The sequence below is a fragment of the Eulemur rufifrons genome, chromosome 28, assembly GCF_041146395.1.
Source record: "Eulemur rufifrons isolate Redbay chromosome 28, OSU_ERuf_1, whole genome shotgun sequence".
Taxonomy (NCBI): Eukaryota; Metazoa; Chordata; class Mammalia; order Primates; family Lemuridae; genus Eulemur; species Eulemur rufifrons.
The window spans coordinates 28,428,247-28,441,864 of record NC_091010.1 but is presented as its reverse complement, the minus strand read 5'-3'; the positions used below and the strand labels follow the sequence as shown (position 1 = coordinate 28,441,864).

The 13,618-nt window shown below is 40.8% G+C and overlaps 1 protein-coding gene across 1 annotated transcript in view; it reads left to right on the top strand.

Annotated features, from left to right (window-relative positions):
- ARID5B (AT-rich interaction domain 5B) overlaps window positions 1–13,618 on the top strand; it is a 176,684-nt gene that overhangs the window by 81,147 nt on the left and 81,919 nt on the right. The window contains exon 4 of the mRNA XM_069460027.1: window positions 4,384–4,614. Coding sequence (XP_069316128.1) covers window positions 4,384–4,614 — 231 coding nt within the window. The remainder of the gene's footprint in view (window positions 1–4,383; window positions 4,615–13,618) is intronic.

The window sequence follows — 13,618 nt, the reverse complement described above, 5'->3', positions numbered from 1 at the left end:
CATTTTCAGAGGAGCCCTGAAGGTCTCATGGGCTTTCTGTGGCTTTGTAAATATTAAGGAAACTCCTCTGGGGATGTCTAATTGCAAGGTTTGAAATTTGCTTCTTTCCAAACACTGTGAAAATTCTGGTCCAAATGGGTGGTTCTGTTCATAAGCAACAAAGTTATCATCATTTCTGTTTTGACCTCCCCAAGCATCGCCACATTAGACCAGGTCCCACCTGTGCCTTTAGCTTCTTAGCATGGAAGGAAGTTAATGAGAAGTAGGTTCCAGGCTGGCAAAACATAGAGTTGGCACTGTTTCCTATCACGTGGGTAGAGAGTAGAAAGTTGATATACATGAAAGGTGTATCGATAATGTTAAATCATTACAATGGGATTGCAGTGTTTTAAAATAATAACAAGCTAACTAAACCAGAGTAGAAGAATTCTGGCTTATAACTGGTCAAATTCCACAGTTTTACAAGAAACGGGAGTCTCATATTTTATTTGATCAAAGGCCACCATCCTCATCCCTAATATTGTAAATTAATTAAATCGTTATTATTATTTTTACTGTTATTTTTTGAGGAATTTTGTCATAATGAAAAGTTCATCAAATTTGGAGTTAAAAGATTGGGTTATAGCATCAACTCCATCACTTTTTAGTTCTTTGAGGTGTTGGACTGATGACTTGTATGTCTGAACTTCAGTTTTCCCATCCCTAAATTGGGGAATAGTAACAAGTAGTAATGCTACTAACAGGGTTATTGTGAGGAACAAAAGAGGTGTGTTATGTGAAAGAACTTAATAAATTTTAGTGTTTTATTATCAGTACCAATAATATTAACATATTAATGTATAACAATATTATGCAATAGATATTATATTATATATTAATATATGATATCAACATATTAATAAATATTAATGCCAATATAGTGATAATGATTGATATTAATGTTAATATATTATAATCAATATTAATGTTAATACATTAATAATAATCAATATTAATATTTGCTCTGCTTTCTAAATAGTGAAACAGTCCCTCAGTTCCTCATATTTTTAGTTAAGAGGGCTTTTTTCATTTTCTATCTTCTGTGATACCTGAAACAATCCTGAAAAAGTAGAAAGGAGAAGGGAATTTGGTGTATTCTGCCCTATGTACTAGGTGTGTTAGAAGAGAAATAAGAAGAGAAATATGTATCTGACAACTGAATAGATATATTAAATATATATATATTTTTTCAAAGTCCAAAATAAATATATTACTATAAATCTATGCAAAAAGCTAACCTCAGAATTAGAGTTACTGGTTTCAAAGTCTAGTATGCATGAGCTACCTGAGATGCTTGTTAAAAGAGTAAATTCCTATGCCTCAATCTTAAAGATTCTGAGTCAGTGGTTCTTGGTGGCACCCGGATTCTGGTTTTGTCTAAGCACCCTATGTGATTCTGATGCAGGTAGTCCCAAATCTGATTCATTCCAGAATGAGTAGACAGTTGTAGGACTAGTTTCCGTGAGAGTGGAGGGAACTTGCTGTTTTTCTTCCAGCAGAAAGAGAAGGATTCATGGCTTGGCTAGTGTTTTAGGAAGCACATGAAGGAAAAAGGGTTACATGTTTTGTGCTAGGATGAGATGGATAGGAAAAAAGAGGCCATTTCTAAGCACATAAGATTGCCAGGGAGCTGACTCCATCCAGAACAGAGAATTAGGAAGAGATTAGAGATGGCATCCTAATGAAAAGTGGTCAGAGAAAACCAGAAGAAGAATGAAATGATAGGAAAGAAGTGAAATGGTCCCAAGAGTCCAGGGGATATCTTCTTCCATGAAACTAGATCTGGAGTAACTGTTCTTTCACATTCATTTAACCTGAGAAGCACAACTCTTTCAGTTTTATTTCAAGAACACTTGGAGAAACTGGTGCAACTTTCCCCCCATCACAGAAAGCCAATGGCACAACCAAGATAGAATTTTGGGATCAACAGGTATTTGCACAGTATTTACTGTATACAGGAGGTGGTTCTAGGTGTTGCACATGATAAAAGGAGTAAGTCCTGGCAGTTATTGGTTATACCCCACACTCTCATTCACAATGTCTTGGACAAATAGAGTATAATAATACAATTAGACTGAAATAACGCTTAGATTCTCTGGAGTTCTGACCATGTTTGGTGAATATTTCCACTTAGTCTTTTTGTGTTTTAACTGTATAAAAAGCACAGATCTGAACCCAAAGCGTGAACTTAATGTCTTTGCTGTAAAAATCTCAGATTGGAGTATCTTGGAACATATATATGCATCTCAAAACTTGTTTTCATTTGGAAATTTGCCTTAAATGTAAATATAGTTCCTTTTAATTAAGTGTGCCAGCTGACGAAGTGGCTACCCACAAACCAGGCAGGAGTCTAAGAAATGTACATGGTTAGAAGATGTCATCTTGTAAGCCGCTAAACATCTCCATCCATAGAGGAGCCTCCAGCCTGAGGAACTAAGTGAACATAATTAGAAATGCATCTGGGTATTGGCCTCCTATCTGAAAAGGTCACATGCACACCTTCCATTGGTACTAGTTATGTTCCATCATTATGTTCTGTCCTTGCTCATTCGTCTCCCACTGGTTACCAGATGGCTATAATAATGTCAGTATCCTTAACAACTGTCTTGTGCAATTCCCTGCAGCATGGTAAGGGCTTGAAATATTGAGTGTTTTTTCTTTGGATAAGCAAGTGACAAGTCTGAGAATTGCTCACAACCGCTCTGATGGTGTGGTTGTAGAGTAACAGCAAACTGGGTCATGGAGCCTAAATTCAGCTTGATGTTCGGGCATCAGGGCTACCTAAAGGGGGTGTTTGCCATTTCTCTAGCTTAAGATAAAGGAAGGCTTCATCCATGCAGAATCTGGTTTTTACAAATGAGCACAAAATATAGTGAGGTGTAAATAAGCACTAAGATCATTGTAAGAGGAAGCTTCACTAAATCTGCTGAAATGTTCTCCTGAGTTAAGTTGGTTCTGATGGAACTCTCTCATAAGGATGCTTGGGGAGACCTCTCAGCATCGTTCTCTGAGATGTGCCAAGCTACCAGATGGATTTGAGGAACATTAAAAGACAGGGGGTACGGGAATGGGGAGGGTGGAGAAGGTGGATGTATCCATCAAGTTGGGATAGATCATGCTGCAATAACAAATGGCCCCCAAATCCCAGTTGCTTAAAACAACAGAGGTTTATTTTCTGCTTATGTTACATGTCTCCTTTGGATAAACCAGGGGTTCTGCTCCCAAAACCCAGACTGCCAGAGTAGATGCTATCTGAAACATTACAGATGGCCAGAACAAAGGCAAAGAGAAATTGTGGTCAGTGGCACATAGGCTCTTAGAGTAGCCACCCACTCCAGTCATATTTCATTGGCCAAACAAGTCACAAAGCTATGGCTACTGAACTCCAAGAGAGTAGGAAGAACAGTCTTTCCACAAGCCCATAAAGACAACAGGAAATATTTGTTGAACAGCACTAATGACCCCCAGCAGATGGTAATGCTATTTAGACTCATGGACAGCTCTCTGGGGCCAGATGACCTTTTCAGAGGCTCCAGGCCCTGCAAAGATTATGCAGATGCTCCTTGGGGTTTCGTCCAACAAAACCATCATAAGTTGAAAATGTGTTTATACCCCTAACCCACCAGACATCATAGCTCAGCCTCGCCTACCTTAGCCCATCACTGGGCAGAACCTTGTGGCCACTTGGTGCACTATAGAGTGTGGCTGAGAGGGAACTGTGGCTCGCTGGCGCTGCCCAGCATTGCAAGACAGGATCTATCGCCAGCCGTGGAAAATCTCAAACTTCAAAATTGGAAGTCTACTAAGCGTGTGTGGCTTTTGCACCATCGTAAGTCAAAAATCTCAAATGGAACCATCTGAAGTTGGGGATCATCTGTAGAATCCAATATAAGAACGGTACCAAACTGTAGAAATAATTGTAAAGAAGCTCAACAAAGTTCTGCATTTTCCCCATGATGATGACTTTAATGCTTACAAAATATGTCAGTTTCTTTCAAAACAGTTTTTTTTTGTTTTTTTTTTTTGTTCTGCTGCTTGCTGGTGACACAAACATTGCTTACTATGTCTATAAGGCCTTCACACTCTTTCTTTTCTCCATAAAGAGGCTCTGCAAGCAGCCTGAGGTTTTCTGTGGGGCTGGATGGGTGAGGTGGGGCCCAGGTGGGGGGGAGGGATGCTGATGTCCCCTAGACTGTGACAAGGATGGACTGGCTGGCCTGGGAGTCTTGATGAAGACTGCATCTGTGGTCCCAAACCAGAAGTGATTATTGAAATTATGCCATGGCCGTGGACGTTCTCTGTCGGAGGGAAGAGGGTAATGGAAGTGTTTTCTCGTTTGTCTAGGGGAGGACGAGGAAGAAACGAACGTGATAGTTCTCAGCTACCCCCAGTACTGCCGGTACCGCTCCATGCTGAAACGCATTCAGGATAAGCCATCTTCCATTCTAACGGACCAGTTTGCGTTAGCCCTGGGCGGCATTGCGGTGGTCAGCAGGAACCCTCAGATCCTGTACTGTCGGGACACCTTTGACCACCCGACTCTCATAGAAAACGAGAGTATATGCGATGAGTTTGGTGAGTCTTTTTTTTTTCCTATCTGATACTTGCGCGTCTGTGCCTGGTCAATTTCAGTTCTTGAGAAGAGCCGGTGATGGGGGGGCAGGCTGGAGTCCACCAGCTGCACCTGCCGCGCTGTCCCCCAGCCCCCTACACTATTTCGGCACTGCCTCTTTGGCAGCCTCGGTTTACCATGAGGAAGAGATTATTATTTAGAATTTGTTGTCCAGTAGAGAGTCTGAAGTTGCTTGATCGACCTTGAAATTGGACTTTGGGACAGAAAGCTTTCACGTCAGTTCTCTCTCAAAAGGTTTTGGCTATTCAGATTTTGTTGTTGTTGTTGTTTAACTGATCACTCCTTTTGCAGTATTATAAGGTTCTGTAAAAATGCACCAACTGTAACCACTTCAGTACTATAAGGTGGATAAAGGGATAGGTAGGTAGGTAGATAGATGGGTAGATAGATGATGGATACCCATGTCCCTGAATTTTTTTGTACACACGCAGCATACATATACTGTGCCCACCAGAGATGGATATGTGCCCACATAGCTGCATCTCTGCCTAGTTGACTGGTCCTGTGTTTCTATAGGCAGAGGAGGCGAAGATAGCACATCATCAGTTTGGGAAACTTGCATGGTGCAGTGAATGCTGGGAGGCAGGCCAAGATCATTGTTCTGTTACATCTTCATTTTCTCATGTTTGTTGAAGAGATTGGATCTTATCAGTGGTTCTCAACAGCCTGGGCAGGGATGTCGGAACACCCCAGGGAGCTTTATCAAATTGTACTTGTTCCCCTTCTGTAAGTATAGGGAATTCCTATACTCTATGGGATTCCTATGCTTACAGAGGCATAAAGATCCCCTACCTTCACCCTGCCATTTCTCTGGGAATCACCACTGTAGAATGACCACTGGGATGACTGAGCCCTGCTGAATCCTTCCTGGGTACCTGGCCAAGGGTCCCTTAGAGCTGGAACATCCCTTGATTTTGTTGGCTAATGTTTCCCCAAGGATCCCAAATTTATGGATTATTCAATTCAGATTATTCTAATTAAACATTGTAGACCTCAGCATGATTTGGGGAGTCCACTGTGGCCTCTCAAATGTGATTCTTCCTGACTCCGGCAACCCTGTTGTTGCTACTGGATGGATTTTGTAAGTAGATGTGTGGTCATAGGAGAGGTGAGGATGAGGGGAAGGGATATGATGATCCAAGAAGGAGGGAGAGAGAGAGAGGAAGGGGAACAAAAAGATCTAAGTGCATTGGATTCTAAAGGCCATGACATTTTTTTTTTCCTTATAAATTGTTTTTCCAGATGTCTTTCACAACTCTAGCTTATCAAATGATTGTCAATCTGTAAGAGGGTACTAGTGTTTGTACGAGTTATTTTTTCCTTCTCCGAGGAGATAGTTATTGTCATGTTTTTAATATTCAAATAACCTTTTAATTCAAGTAGAAAAATGGGTGCAATACATATTTTTACATACCCTCTGTTTTGAGATCAGCATTTGCAAATCTTCCCTTTTTCAATACTTGTGTTTGAGTTTCTCTCTTGTATGCCCCACTCTGAAACCCTGCTTCCTCCTTGCTGCCTAGGAGGTCTCTAATTTCCTGACACAGACTAAAACTGTAAGAGTGTTTTCTCTCATGTAAGAGTATTCAAAATTAGAGTTTCACAATGTAACATAACAAAAAAAAATGTTTTAACCTTTTTGGCTAATTTAAGAGTTATTAGTCATGGAGTTTCAAAGCTGTTGCATCTAGAATTGGTAATAGAAAGAAGTTCCAATTCAACAGGGATCACAATGGTTGTTAAGAGTTACTAAATTAATTTTAAATGTTCTCCCAAACACAAGCATCTGACTTTTGAATGTTTTCCTGAACTTTCTTCTGGTATAGCTAATTTTAACACTGTTTTTTTCCTCCAGCCTCTTAAAGTGGAATCTTTCTTTTGGAATAAAGGTACCTTTAAAGAGCTTCTAGATGGCTAGTTTAATAATTAGAATATTAGTTTTTTGTTTTTTTTTTAGTTGTTTGTCCTTCAACTAGTTTGTACTTCTTAGAGTATTTCGTGTTAATGAATGAACAGAAAAGCTTATTTTGACCCGATTTGAGTACTTTCACCAACATCCCTTACCCAGCCTCCCACTTTTGGTCACACATCTGAGTTTCCAGAGAGCACCGCTTTAAAGAGTTTGTTAAAATGTGGCGGTGGGTTTCTCCAACCAGCTAACAGTTGGTGGAAGAACATAAATTTAATTAGTGACTAGCATTAAACAAATGTTCCTAATATTAAACACTGCCAGATGACTGAAACACTTCTGTCAGATTACGGAGAGTGCCAGGGGGCCCACAGATGAATTTTCTACACAGTATATATTCTGTACCACACGTTTGGTGACTTCAGTAATTGGTCAAATGTAATTTAGGTAACAGTATGCCTGGGCTGTAAAAATCAAATTTTATTAGCCATATCACCAGGTGGATGGTTGGTGGAGCTGATGGCAAAGACTTTATAGCATTTAGCAGCTACACCTTTGACACATGAAATTCATAAATTGTCGTAAAATACCTCCAAGGTCCTTCTCAAAAGGATAGTGTCTGCTTTCCTATGATTGAATAATGTTTATTTTATTAACTAATATACTTTTTGCTTTCTTCTATTAAATGGGATTATGGAATAAGGGTAGGAGGGGAGTGTTCAAAAGATAAATAAAACATAGTCCTTGCTTGTTTTGAGGATTTAAAAATCGGATTGGGGAAGACAGGATTAACGTACCTGAAAGGTGAACTAATGTTACAAGAAAGTCAATGATTAAATTTAATATTTGGTGAGTGTTACAGAAAGCAAGTTTGGTAGGAATTTAGCGGTGAGCTGGGAGGGTGGGGTGGGCGGTGGCTGGAGATGGCAGTCAGGGTGAGGGGTCAGGGAAAGCCTCATGAAAAAGGCAGGACTTGATCTGTTTTTGTTTTGTTTTTGGTGTTTTTTTTCTTTCTTTCTTTTTTTTTTTTTTTTTTTTTTTTTTTTTGAGACAGTGTCTCATTCTGTAGCCAGGCTGGAGTGCAGTAGTGTCATCATAGCTCACTGCAGCCTAACCTCCTGGGCCCAAGCAATCCTCCTGCCATAGCCTCCCGAGTGGCTGGGACTACGGGCACATAGCATACCTGGATAATTTTTTAATTTTTGGCAGAGATGGAGTCTTTCTATATTACCCAGGCTGGTCTCAAACTCCTGGTCTCAAGTGACCCTCCCACCCTGGGTTTTCAGAGCACTAGGATTATAGGCATGAGCCACCATGCCTGGCCTTGATCTGCTTTTAAAAGACAGGGAGCAGGTTGTTAGAAAACTGCTGGAAAGGTCACGATTGTTTAAAAAGCATGTGCTGACTCTCCACGTTAGGTCATGGCTGCTTTTGCCCTGGGCCAACTGTTGGTTACCCTTAGGTTTATTCTGCCCTGAGTCACTACCCTTTGGGTGGGTTTTATAACTGGCCTGATGTCCTTCTTACCAGTGGAACATGGATGTGAATCAGTGGGTTAGGCCTGGCAAGAACCCAGGCAGTGGCTTTGAACCTGGAACTGGCTTTCTTTCTTGGCTCAAGATGACCCCCACATTTCCTCCGTACACCGAATAACTTACCTAAATTCCCCGGATTCGTCTCTGAAAATAGACTTTGCTCTGTGGTACGACCTTGCCCAACTGCCCAGACACCTCCCCCTCCCTGCTGTTTTAATGTTGTCCACTGAATAACAAGTTTAATTGAACAATAAAAGTAAGGCTTTTAAATCTACGAGTCCCTGTAAATAAACCCTCTGTGGAATTTTATGAAGCTATTTAATGAAAAGTTTGATTAGAAACTATTAAAGAAAAATAGAATAGATGAAATTTCATCATTTAGTCCGACATTAGAGTAGTGTCATTTTGATTTTTATTTACATTGAGATATTCAGAATAGAGTAAATATATCCTGGTTTTAATTAACTATCCTCCTTATTTGGAAAAGGTTATTTTAGGCTTGAAGGGTTTTGATAGCATACCATCTGCTTTCTTCACTGTATTTTGTTCAGGCCCCTTCCTCACTCACAGCACTGTGCAATGTCTAAACCTATGACATAAGCATAAATTGAATCATATTAATGGCAGGTGATTGAAAAGCTTCAGCCTTGACATCCTACCCAAATTCTTGCATTTTGTCAGTTACACTGCTCTTAAAGGCAATGTGCTCTTTTCTTAGCACCAGAGAATTGTCTATTTTAAAACTAAAGCAACAGACTCCCCATTGCATTGAAGCATTATGAAAACTCATTGTATTACACTTGCAATTAGGAAATGAGATCGTAATACCAACGAGGGGAAAGGAATGGGAATGGTAATTTTCTTCATACAAATCTTTACCCTGTGCATAATTCCTGCCGTCGCTGTCCTGTTAGAACGTCCTAACATCAGGCATTTTCCAACAACCCCCTACTTTGCTTTTACCTTTTTTTATGTTATGATTCCTCTCTTATAAAATGCATAGTGTCATTTATATTGTGTTATTATCTATGCCATGGAGAAAACACACATAGGCAAACGTTTTTGCCTATTTTTGTTGTTAGAACAATAAAGTGTCCACCACTTTGTAATGCGCAGTGTTTACGTTAATATCACATAGATTGATTTCACATGTGTGAAGTGTTGACAGCTAACTCCAAACAGGGGCACGCGCAGTACAGTAGATAAATGGATAACGTTGAGGCACTGGCTTCCATCAGAGAGAGAGGGAGGGCGGCTCAATATACATAAGTGAGATGAAATCAGTTCCTAAAGGTGTGTGGGACTAAATGGATTAAGATATGGTTGACTTAAAAAAGGAGGCATGGTTTATTTTGGTCTGAGTTTTGAATTGCAAAAAGGCATAAGAAGTCCAAGTCATGCTTCTAAATTTTTTGGCAGTTGCAATGTGTGCGTGTGTGTGCGTGTGTTTCTTGACCAGGGAATGGGATGGGGTAAAAGGGAGGATGTGGTAATTCCCCTAGAAAGAAAAGAGATGAGATGGCCTGTCATCAGGTGTTTGGTCCATGTGTAGACACCATGAATGCTGATCTTCAGGGAGAAGAAGTTGGCTATGTCAGTATTAAAACACACTCTGCTGGGGGCCCGAGAGGAGGACAGCAGGGTATAGTAAAAAGAGTGCTACGCTTACAGGCAAAAAGCCCAGGTTAATTCAGGGCTCCATCATCGCATTCTCTGTGCCTCTGGGCCAGGACATAAGGTCTCTCACTTGCCCCATCTATAAAATCAGGTGATAACAGCCACTTACCAGACTCAGAATAAGTCTGTTTTCATTGATTTAAAAAAAAAAATCCTCTTGATAAATGGAGATTCTTTACTGTTTCTATCAGAGCCTTCAGTCTTGGATAACTTGTATTCATCCAAAAGCTATCTTGCTCTTTGAATAATAAAGGAACCCAATTCCATAAGGTTCTTGGGGTCTTGCTGGAAAAGAAAAGTTTTCTACTTTTTACAATATGTTTTGAAGAAGCTTTTCTATCTCTGCACTGAACTTTCTATTCCCGTTTTTCCTGAAATAATGACATTCTAGACCAAAGGTTGAAAAAAAACAAAGGGAGAAAGAGAACATATGAGAGGACAAAACTTTGAATTTTTATGAAAGAAAACTCAGGACATAAGAAATTATTTTGAAGCATAAAGGACAAGCTGGGCTCTGCCTCTTCCACTCTAAATATCACATGTTTTGCTGGAAATGAAAGGAAAGGGAGTTGTTTTGTTAAGGATCATGGGAATTTGTAATTGAGTAAACATTTTTTTCCTTGCCAAAGTAGGTTGCATGGTCACAGTGGATTTTGATGATCAGATGGCTGTGTCCCTGGCCCCTGTCCACATTCACGCTTTCCCTGCCTGCCTATGCTGCCCACTGATCTCCCAAATGATAACAAGGCAGACATTTTTCTTTCATTGAGCTGAGTGGGAAAGGAGGCGTGTTTCTTATATATTGCTGTTTATGCAGACGACCTTAACCTTCAGAGACCTCACTTGGAGGACTGCTTTGTCTTGGAAGTTTTCTAGAGGTTTTGTTTATTGTTGGAGAATGGTCACACTAAGTCACTCTTAGTACCTTTTCCTTGTTGCATGTGCTGCCAAAGTGGGGGCAGAAAGAATGTTAATGTCACCATACAACATAGTGAACCAAGCCCCACACAATGGGCTGGTAGAGGTGTATTGGATGCGCTCCATGGTACATGGAATGATTAACATACGGGCTCAGCTTCCAAGACAATAGGATGAAAAGAGAGAAGGCCTCTGTTCCATATGGGCAGAGGCCTTGGAAGCTAGGATGCCATCTCTCTTGGAGATTTAGAAAAAGAATTTTTATGTTGCTACTGTAAATTAATTTGCAGAGTCATAATATATGCAATGAGTAGGATTAGTGGATTTCTTTTCTATTTTTGGAGCTTGAAAGGAGATTTAAAAATAACTCTGGACCCCTTTTGTAGCTGAGTGGACTCAATGGGTTATTAAAAACTATTTGGACTCATGGGTGCAATAAACTCTTGTTCACCCCAGAAGAAAGGATTTGTGTCTATATTGGCTAATATTTCACCTAGCATTTCACCCAGAAAAGCAAGAAAGTTATATATCATTACATTAGCAAGATCAACATATTCCTCTCTAAGGCGAAAGAGATATTTTTATCAATTAAGAAATACACATGCACACCGTAGGAAAGAGCCAGGTCATTGAAAAATCACAGGCAAAAGTGCTGGTCAGGGGTGGTGGAATGAGGTTCAGAATAAGTCTATATATACTTGATTTTAAATCTTCTTGATAATGAAGATTCTGTATAATCCCCTTTATTCTACCCTGTCAGGAGAACTAGATGGATTTGAGTTCCTTGGGTTGTAGGTGAGGCTGTTTGGGGATGCTTAGGGCCTAGTACAGTGCCTGACACACGGTACACCCTCATTCATTCATGCATTTAACCAGTGTCTGTTACACACCTATTATGTACTAAGTACTGTTTAGGTCCCTGTGCACGACAGTTGTGAACAAGACAGAAATTTCCCCCACTCATAAAGAGCATACATTTTAGGATGTGGAAAAGGGGATGACAAAATGTGAAGTGACCATGGACCGTAGCTCACAGGTATTGACCTCACAAGATGGTTGTGGAGATTAAATGAGTTACTGAAAAAACACCCACTTTGGTGGCCCACAACAAGTACTATTTAAGTTGTTAACCAATTCATCTTATAGTCCTTATACCACCGAACAGAACCTTAACCACATACTGGCTCCTTGATGGTTCCTTAAAAACACCCACAAAATTGTTTCATACTTATATAGACTGGGGGGAAAAATGAAGCATCATTTGCTAATGAAAATCATTCGACATCCATTCATTCCAGAAATACTTGTTTGTCCCTCTGCACAGAGTGTTTCCCAGATATGGGTCTGCCTGGCTCCTTGCTGTCATTTGGGCCCAGCTCGAATGTCTCCTCCCCAGAGAAGTCTTCTCTGACCGCCCCTCTTCCACAAGTTGATGCTTTCCCATCACCCAGAGTGTCATTATTTTCCTGAAACTCATCATTGTCTGATATTAACTCCTGTATTTGTTTCTTCACGTGTTGATGGTCTGTCTCTCCCCTCCCCCCACACACTATAACTTAAGCTGTTTGTAATGTTAGCAGAGAATTTTCTGTCTTGTTCACAACAGTGTGTCCAAGGACCAGAACAGTACTGGGCACATAGTAGGCATGTGATGGGTATTGGTTCAATGCATGGATGGATATGTATATTGTGTGTCAGTATCATTACTGTCCCAAGTTCACAGGTGAGCGTGACTTCCCTGCTCACACCTCCCGGGGCTCCCGTCTCATCAGAGAAGCAGAAGTGAGGGTAGGGCCCTTTAAGAGCTGGAGCTACGTAGGAGTTGAAGGGGGCAGATAGTGAACTTCCCTGTGTTCTCATGGACTCTGTAAGACATGGGGTTTCCATGCTGACAGGACTTTCATTATGCACCTCTCCGTAATTTTCTGCTTAGAATGCATTGGCTTTCCCAACTTGGCATCCTTCTTTAATGAAAAAATTATAGGTCTAATTTCAAAAAATGAAATGTATGCAAGCTTTCCTGCTTCTGTCACTTCTTTATTCCTGTAGCACATAAATCATTTCCCTTTTTAAAATTAAATTTCGCCGGCCATGATTTGGTAATGGGTTTTCAAAGGAGGCAGAGGAGCCAAGCTCTTGGCACAAGAGCCGGCTGCGCTGCCTGCTCAGGAAATCTCCTCATTGCTGGCTGGCCTGGGCCTTGATTCCATCATCTGGGCTTTATGCTCCCTTTGGAAGTTGCCTAGAAATTCTCTCCCTAAGAATCTCGCCTCTGAGCGGCCTTTTTGGCTCTCTGGTCGCCATCTTGGAGGACCAAAGAGCAGATGGGGCTTAGGCAGAAGACTGGTGCAGTAATGCTCCTTGGGTGCTGATTCAGCCATTCATTGAGCACCGACTGTATTAAAGACAGAATTCCAGGCATTGTTGGGGTATTGGTCTCTGCTGTCTAGATACTTAAAAATCAAGTTGTCTGAGATAAGACATGGAGCAATGGCCCACTGTAGACATTATCTGTAATCCTCCTAACAGTCCTGCATTTTACCCATGAGTGGCCTCAGAGAGGTTAAGCAGCTCCTTAGGGGTCACAGGCCTAGCATGTTACTGAAGTAGGAGGTTAGCAAAGCAAACCCCCCACACACACCCAGGTCTGCTGGTTCCAGTGGGCACACTTTTCTACTGCAAAGTGATGGAAGTAAGAGTCGGGAGTTATTCTGAAGTTCAAAGGAGAAAATATCTGCCAAAGCTCTATATAATAAATGGGAAAATTTGCCATATAACAGACACTGCAAAGCAGTCTGCTAAGGGCTAAGAGAGGATATCAAACTGTAGGTGCTGCTGGAGTGAAAAGATGCAGGAAAGAGGCCCCTAATGTCGGGGGAAGCCTCTTAGAGGAACTGGAAGTAGATC